The sequence below is a fragment of the Emydura macquarii genome, unplaced genomic scaffold (genome assembly GCF_026122565.2).
Source record: "Emydura macquarii macquarii isolate MOO-44397 ecotype Brisbane River unplaced genomic scaffold, CSIRO-AGI_Emac_v2 contig_2369, whole genome shotgun sequence".
In the NCBI taxonomy this organism is placed as follows: domain Eukaryota; kingdom Metazoa; phylum Chordata; order Testudines; family Chelidae; genus Emydura; species Emydura macquarii.
In genome coordinates this window covers 3,454,529-3,463,372 of record NW_027132506.1, presented here as the reverse complement: position 1 = coordinate 3,463,372, position 8,844 = coordinate 3,454,529, and the positions used below count along the sequence as shown (strand labels likewise).

At 49.2% G+C, this 8,844-nt stretch overlaps 1 protein-coding gene across 2 annotated transcripts in view; it reads right to left on the bottom strand.

Moving 5' to 3' along the window:
* Positions 1-3,618: 3,618 nt before the first annotated feature.
* USP4 (ubiquitin specific peptidase 4) overlaps positions 3,619-8,844 on the bottom strand; it is an 85,136-nt gene continuing 79,910 nt past the window's right edge. For both annotated transcript variants that reach the window (XM_067561258.1, XM_067561259.1), the window contains 3 exons: positions 7,943-8,046; positions 6,674-6,762; positions 3,619-6,001 (listed from right to left, as the gene is read on the bottom strand). In XM_067561258.1, the coding sequence (XP_067417359.1) occupies positions 5,882-6,001; positions 6,674-6,762; positions 7,943-8,046 (313 nt within the window). In that variant the 3' untranslated portion in view covers positions 3,619-5,881. The remainder of the gene's footprint in view (positions 6,002-6,673; positions 6,763-7,942; positions 8,047-8,844) is intronic.

Genomic DNA, 8,844 nt, shown 5'->3' with positions numbered 1-8,844 from the left:
CTGAGGAATTCAACTGTCCCACCCTTCTCCTCACTTCCACCCCAGAGCTCATCCCCTGGCCTCCCTTCTTACAATATCTTTCCAGTGCCCCCCCCTTGTCACTCTCAACCTCACCATCCTTCCAGCACCCAAGGTTGGTGTCATGAGAGGCAGCAAAGGTCAATGACCAGTGCAATTTGCAGATGATACGAAACTACTCGAGATAATTCAGTCCAAAGCAGACTGTGAAAAGTTACAAAGGGTTCTCACAAAATTGGGTGTCTGGGCAACAAAATGGCAGATGCAATTCAATGCACATTGGAAAACATAGTCCCAACTATAGATATAAAACGATGGGGTCTGAATTAGCTGTTACCACTCAAGAAAGATCTTGGAATCATTGTGGATCGTTCTCTGAAAACATCCACTCAATGTGCGGTGGCAGTCAAAAAAAGTGAACAGGATGTTGGGATCATTAGGAAAGGGATAGATAAGACAGAAAATATCGTATTGCCTCTTTGGAAATCCATGATATGCCCACATACAGCTGGAATACTGCGTGCAGCTCTGGTCACCCCATCTCAAAAAAGATATATTGAAATTGGAAAAGGTACAGAGAAGAGCAACAAAAATGATTAGCGGTATGGAACAGCGTCCACAGGAGGAGCGATTACACTATACCGTACACACTACTACACAGTTAGGTCAAGATAAGGCAGCTTACGTCAACCTAATTATGTCAGTGTCTACATTTCAGCCTTCCTCCCCTGCTGTAAGTGCCCTACTACACAGACATACCTCCACCTCCACAAGAGGTGTAAGGCTTATGTCAGTGTAATTAAGGTGACAGAGTCTGTGCAGACACTTGCATCGGCTGTTGGCTGTCTTGTCAGGAGCCATGAAATTGATAAGAAAGCCTAGGCACCCTCAGACCTGGCTCCCAGCCCAGGCAGCCCCCCACCGCTCCCCAGGGCAGCCTTGTCAATTTCACCGTTCAGTGAGCCATGAAACTGACAAGGCTGCCTGGCTCATGGCAGGGAATGGGGAAGGGAGAAGCCACAGGTGGCTTCCACTGCTCCCAGCAGGAATGGAGGGGAGGGGAGGGGGGACATGAGGCAGTTCACTGGGAGCCGAGGAGCTTGGGCTCTCAGCTCCCCATACTGCCCCTCTTGGGTCAGTGGAAGCGGTCCTGCTGAGAATGCCCACCACTGACCCGAGGAGGGTCATGTGGACATGAACCACCGCAGTAATTAATATAGTAACTAATATAGGTCAACTTATGTTTTAGTTTAGACATACCCTGGGACTTTTCAGTGTGGAGAAGAGATGGCTAAGGGGGGATATGATAGAGGTTTATAGAATCATGCTGTTGCGGAGATCAGGAAGAGTTATTTACTCCGTCTCATAACACAAAAAACTAGGAGTCACCACAATGAAATTAACAGGCAGCAGGCTTAAAACAAACTAAAGGAAGTATCTCTTTACACAACGCACAGTCAACCTGTGGAACTCCTTGCCAGAGGATGTTGTGAAGACCAAGACTATAACAGGATTAAAAAAAGAACTAGACAAGTTCATGAAGGATGGGTCCCTCAATGGCTATTAGCCAGGATGGGCAGGGATGCAAAACCGGGCCTGGAAGGGATCCCCTGGGTCATCATGTCCCATCTCCTACTATTACAGGCAACCCCATCACATAATGAATGGGGTGTCTCATAGTCCTTCGGCATCACTTCATCTGTGGTTTCCTAACTGGACTCCACTCTCCTGTGTGACATTTAAGGTGGTTCACCTGCACACACAAGGACAGCACGGAGCTGGTTCACCTGCACACACAAGCACAGCACTGCCCGTCTCAGGAGGAAGCTCTGCATCTTGCTCGGCCGCAGTCTCAGGCTTTGACAGCTCCTACAGTCTGCTCTGCACTTGCCATTGTTCTCTATCTTCTGCAGGACACAAGCTCAGGTTCCACGGATCTTTTGTGCCAAGGATGCACTGGGAGCACTCTCTCTTGGCCTTGCTCCCTCAGGAACAGGGGCAAGTGTTTGGTGTCAGTCCTCTTACAGGGGAGGTGACCAGCGCAGAGAACACACACCTAATGCAGTCCTCCTCAGAGACTCTTGTGGCTGCTTCAGGGAGACAGCCCCTACCCCTCTGAGCAGGAGATTCTCCCTCCTCTCAAGAGGGTGTCTGGGAAGAGCAAAAGACATTAATGCATCTGGCCAAACCGTTGGTTCCTGCCACTTCAGCAGCAAAAGCCAGAAGGCCCTGGAGACTAAGGAGGAGGAACGTGAGAATGCCTGTGACAATCCCCACTTGTGAGGCTTTTTCAGACACTTCTGGGGCACTGGGCTGCCTGCCCAGAGACCTGTTTCTAGGCTCCTAAACTGGGCAGATTAATCCAGGCCAGGACTACTGCCTATTCAGGCTATTCTGTTGCTGGAGGTTGCCTCTTCCATCACTGTGAGACCCCTGCTCCTGTGGATGGGCAGCTCTCCTTCCGGCTCTGGAGCTGGCCTGTGCCAGCCTCTTCTGGTGGGAAGGCCGAGTGCAACGACCATGCTCACTGCAGGGGCTCAAAGTAGAGACAGGCAGGCGGCTGGCGGCTGGCACCTTTCCCGCCTCTGGGCTCTGCAAGGAGGAACCAAGCTGGGGAACCAAGAGCTTGTGTATACTTCGTGTCATGCCAGTTTAGCTCAAGGCAGCCTGCTACATGGTTGCAAACCAGGATGGATGCTCTGATTTCAGTTTAAAGCACGCTGCGTGTGGCTTAACTGAAGTTTATCGGGAACAGATTTAGTCTAAACTGAAACAAACCGTTCTTAAACCAGTTTAGCTAAGCCCATGCAAACTCCTATGTGGGTGCTGATTTTGGTTCAACTAGATCAGTGCAAATCTGTGTGTAGAGAAGACCTTACAGACAACCCAAAGGCCACGAATGGTCTTCACTAGGACAGGCAAGGCTTGGCCAATTTGGCTGAGGTGGTGAGAAGTAGCCATTTGTCCATACTCCCACAGAAACCAAGATCTAACTTCACACATTAAACTGATGGGGAAACAGTCAGCCAAATCCTTCTCTGCACTCAGACAGACCCCTCTGAAGGCAGTGCTAACAGCTGACGAGTTTGGGCTAATTTGTTTTTGAGTATAGCAACCTGGTTACTGAGTTAACAACATTATTTCATGGTTCACTTCTACAATGGATAGCACAGAATATCGCAATCACCCTCTCACAATGGTGGAGCAGTGGCAATGCCATAAGAAGGTTGGGGCAAAACCCTCATTCTGAGAGGAGAGTTAAACCTTCATTGTTCCAAAAGTGACAAAAATCCAAACCTAGGAAGAATGAAACCTGACAGCCTGTGTGAATTGATCATGGTGATTGGGTGCAGGTCAGCTGCCCAGAAGCACACAAGTCCTAAACTGGTCCAGCTGGCAGCAGTTTGAGTGTGTCACATGGGCCATCTGTGCTTGGGTGATCAGGAAGTAGGAGATAAGCTGCCGCTTGTGCTACCGGCATTTCCCTCCTGCCTTTCAGCCTCTTCCCAGGAGCATTCCCCTGTGAATTAGCCCATCTCCTAAAGGGGCAGGGGCAGCCTATTCATTCTCCTCTGAATTGATGACAGTAGAAAGTCAAAATTCAGTGCAAACCACTCTTCTTTATTTCTTCTTTGTACAACAAAGTCAGCCACTTACAAAGTGCCTGTCTAAAACCAGATTTGACATTATACAGAATGCACACACCAATCAGAACCCAATCAGCTGAGGGGCAAAGGAGAAAGCCTGATTTCTGTCACTCTTTTTACTTTTAGAAGAGATTTAAATTGAGGGTCCAAGAATCAGCCATTCAGCCTGATGGATGTATAGTCAGTCTGAGCGTACAAAGGAAAATGGCAAGGTTTCTTGTGTCAATATGGAAGGGGAAGCACATCTCTTACATTATATTGTTCTTCATTTTTAACAGGACCTTTTCTTACTTTTTTCCCCCCACACTCGCCCCAGATTTTTTATTTTAAAGGGGGAAAAACCCACAATCAAAGATGCTAAACAGAAAAACCCAGTGCAGTGCTATAGTTTAAATTTAGCCTTTTAAATGCTTCCTCCCCCCAGTGAGGGGTGAAGAAAAGAAACAAAATCCATGTAAGCCTGGTGTAAAAACCCAAACAAACCAAGAACCAAACAGCAGAAGCATCAGCAATTATGAGCTAAACCACTCAAACCTCAGTGCTTTAAAAGAGCCGCCCCGCAGAGCAGCAGCGTAATGCTAACCCAAGGGCTGGACACACAGCAGCTTCCTTCTCCTTCACAGCAAACCCAGCTAATGCAGCTTTAATTCTGTACTACGTCCCCAGTCAGTGCCTTTCCTCTCTCCCTTTTAACTGCTAGGAAATGAACAAGTGGAGGGCTGGGCTGGGCAGCTGGCAGTGCCTGTATGCGGTTGGCACTGCGGAGGGCACCAGCCTGGAACCAGTGTGGATAGCAGCGGGGAGAGCTGGATGGGAGGGAGGCCACTTTCTGACTGGGCCTGCTCCTGGGAAGGAGTAGCATCTGGGCAGCTGGCAGAAAGGCTGAGCAATGTTAATGTATGGCCGTCTACACAGCAGCTGGAGGAGATTACAAAGCAGCGATGATCACTGGTGCATATAACTCTCCAACGCTCCATGCGTGTGCACGGGGAGGGATGGGGACACAAACTCCATCGGGAGGATTCTCAGTCTAGGGCTCACCAGCAGGTTTCTGGGGGTTCATGGGGCACGTTCCTTTTCCTACCAGTCCTTTTTAATCACCACAGCACAGGATCGCAGGCCTGTTCCCCTTCACAGGCAGTGGCAATCAGCATCAGGGGTGCAGGCTGCACTGAGGGGCTGGGAGGGAAGAGGGGAGACAATGAAGCTCCCTAGACAGTCCAGCCCTCCACAGAGATGGACTAGCCCTGCCTTCTGGATGGAGCAGAGAAATGTCGCCTATGACGTGCCATGGGAACTGGCACAAAGGATTGTGGAATATGGCTGAAAAGGACAAGACACGGCTGAATTTAGGGTCTCAAAGGCTAAGATCTTGCCCTGTGACAGTGTCAGAGTGAGAACCAGAGCGGAAATCCTACTGTACACAGAGGGGTGTGTATTTTTGCAATCAGTGTGCAGCTCTCTCCAGGCAGCAGCAGCCAGGAGGTGCTGCACTTCATTTCCAATGAATTTCCTACTTTCCTGGGACAAAAACGATACCATGTCTGCATGTGGAAAAGGCCCAGGGCTCAGCTGCCCAGAATGTCAACAGCAGACAGGGACAAGAGCAAATGAACCCCGCTGCTCAGCACAAGAAAAAAGGTGCCAAGGCAGATAGAAGAAAAGACCTGCCAGGAGTGGTGGCCATTTGGACTGGGGGGGTTGGAAGAGGCAGCTGCTGGTGCAGTAGCAGGAATCCTGGACACTAAGCCTGATGGCATTAGGCAGAGAAAATCCTTACTGGGCCTGACAGCTAAGCAGAGAGCAGGGAAAAGGCACGTGCCCAGGAATGGCATTCATGCCCAAATGATACCGCTCTCTCATCTCTGCAGCACCCTATAGTCATCCTCTCCCCCCAAGACCCCATCCCTCAGCTCCAGCCCCACAACTCAGTCCAGCCCAAGCCTCTCCTCCCCCAACTCCAGGCATCCAGCCCAGCCAGAGTCACAAAGAATTTTATTGAAGCTTTGCTATATATAATTTTTGGCCTCTAAATCCCAGTGTCAACTCATTCTTGGCTTCCCAAAGCGATCTTACGACACCAGGCATCAATCCCCCCCGACACAAGATTTCCTGCTGGAGAATCCTACTGAAGGAAGAACAGCAATGCTTAGATGCTCCAGACATGGCTTCAAACAGAGAACTCTGCCGAGCTGCCTGAGTGCTGCAGGCTGGGCTCAGTTGGTATCCATGCCATCACACTCTTCCGACGCCAGCTCGCTTCCAGCAGGCGGAGATGGGGCTACGTGCTGCTGGCTGTCTCGCCGCTGATAGAATAGCACGTAGGCGGCTTTTGTCTGCCAAACAAGAAGAGAAAACAAATCTGAGGAAAGGAAGCCATCCATGAAGCACAGTTCTGGAAAGCTGCTGATGCAGGAGATAACTTATTGCAGATTCCCAACGTGGCAGCTGAGTATTTCTCTGCCTTGTGTGGAGGCTGGAGGGAAGCACAGCCTGTATGTAGAGATCCATGGAGCTTCTAACAAGAGAAACAATCCTGGAAATGCTTTTGTATCACCTTTGTGCCCTTGTCCCCCCTGTCTGTGGACAGCCCTGGTACCCCAAGAGATCCTGGTACCCCAGGGAAGGAGGTGGCCCAACAGGCTCAGGGGCAAGCCATTCAGGCTTTACTCTAAGAAGCCAGACCCTCCATTCAAAAATGTATTAGCAGGAACCTCAGCCAAGGAATCCTTGTAAAAGAATTCCCCTCCAATGGCTTTTCACGCAGGAAGGGATGTTCGAGTCACTCCAGAAACCATACAGCAACCCGAGCAGAAAAAGTCTGCTGCTCCTTCTGCTCCTTCACCGCATTGTCAGCTTGAATCTGACCTTCACAGCAGATTCTAGCCTGTATTTATGGGGATTTGATTACCAGAGGCAGAAGACAGCTGGGTCCACCCCAGCATGTTCCTGGGTTGTGTATATTGGGATTTTCCCTATCTTGAATTAGTCCGAGTCCAAGTACTCACCACTATCTGATCTTCTGAAGCCATTGATACGCTGCTGTCATCAAAGTAGTACCATTTGCCATTCATTTTGTTCTTTGCATATGCAGTATCTGTCACAGAATCAAAGAGTAGTAATCAACACTCAGCAGTAAGGCACGGGCTCCCTCCTGTAACTGTAATACCCCAATGACTCTCAGTTCTGGTAACACCATCTAGAAGAAGTACAAAGTAAGTGTGCAGGAGGAGGGGCGGGGAAGAGAAAACCTGGCGCTCTTATCTCATCTAATGCTAACTGGGATTTTCCTTGTTATACATACAGAAGGTCAATCTTCTTTTGACTCCTGCTAAATTCAATCCTGCTCTTAGCCTCGAGGGGCACTGACCAAGAAAGTTTTCTTTAGTCTACAGGTGCGACACACATATGTGGGCGTTTGCTGACAGAAGGAATTTGCAATGTCCCCTGGAAACCCAGCCACGGCCCTGTACAGTAAAGGCATATACAAGCACCACAAGTCAAGTCCTTCCACATCAGTTTTCTTCTGTGTTTTTGGTTTTTTTTTTTAAAACGAGAATAATAAAAAGGCAAAAAATTAAACACTGCATTACACTGCACAGTACCAACCAGCGCCAGGAACAGCAGAAGTTCAGGTGCCAGAAGCAGTGTTACTAAGTGAACAGTCTATTCTTATTCCTATTTTAATGGTTAACAGTTTTACTGTTCGCCGTAACGTGGCCCATAAAACACAGACGGCCTACAAGAAACTACAGTTGAGTGTTACATTTGTTGTGATCTCAGCATTGCAATTTCAGTGCTGCCCAAAGTTTTTCGACCAGTCCTACCAACCATTCTAATTTCTTCTTCAGTGGCCCAGGCCCTGCCCTCCCGAGTGGCTAGAGCTGTGAGGGCAGCAGCCCAGCACACAAAACGACTAGCTGCTTCCTGATGTGGATGAGATTTAAATGGGGTGGAGCAAATCTTTTGCTGCCTGCCTCCTTACAAGGAGGCTCAGGGCCCAGTACATCCATCCATGGACCGCCAAGGGGATAATGGGAGTGGGGTGGGTACTGTAAGATCCCTTGGCTTTTGGGGCAGAACCACAGCTGGGACAGATAGGGAAATTGCAGCTGCGAGTTGCCCAATCCACTAGTGCCCATCCACCATGACCCTCCTCTCCCCTCCCCCCGCCTCCCTGCTTTCCTTTGACAGTGATTTTCCCATGCGCCCAAAGCCCTCCCCACTTCTTCCTTTCTGTCACCCTGCAGATAAAGAACAGGCAGGCAGTTACTTACAGTGGCCTACTCCCATGGCTCCATAATGATTGGAGACTGCAATGAGGTCATACACATACGGATCTGCTGTTGGGTCACAGACGAACTCGGACATGCTCAAATCCCTGAAAGCAAAGCATGGGCACATTGTTATGGTACGTGCATTAAGAGCAAGGCCTAGTACTAATGAAGATTGTACATAGCAGCGTCAGGCCCAGGGCTAACCTGCCCCAGTCAATGCTGGTTTTCCTTTTTAATCATCAATGACATATTTGACCCACAAGCCAGCAATGTCACCTCCTAGGCAGCTGTAAAATGGATGGTGTCAGCCAGTCAGCTTACCGTCAGGAATGACGGTGACCGGCAAGCACAACTGTTGCTGTGTGGCTAGTGAGAGAGGATGGCTAAGTGCCACGTCAACAGCAATCAATGCAAAAAAAGTATGAAGAAGTCAGGTTCTTCCATCTGGTGGATTGGAGCTGCCCTGGGTAGGTCTATGTCCTGCTACGGGATGGGAGTGTCTGAGATGGATGGATGAATGCAAGGCCTTCTCATGGTAGAGGATGCAGAGGGATGATGCTGATGGTTATGCAACACACACGTAATCCACACTAACAGCATGGCTCCATTTCCCTATACAGGAGTCCAGAGTCCACTATAGTCCTTGAGCAAATGAACCTAGTTCCTTAGGCCAGCCAGTCAGAGGCCCATGCTTTTAGATCCAGAGATATTAGGTCAACCCTGCCAGTTACCCATTCCAGGAACATTGTGTTACATACGCACACTAGCTTATTTTTCCACAGAGATCAGAAATAATGCTCTGAGACCTGAACTCCAAGGATCTCCAGTTACTACTACATGTACTGCACCTGCTTTCAAGACACATAATGACTCCTGTTATGCTTTGCCAGATGAACATCTTT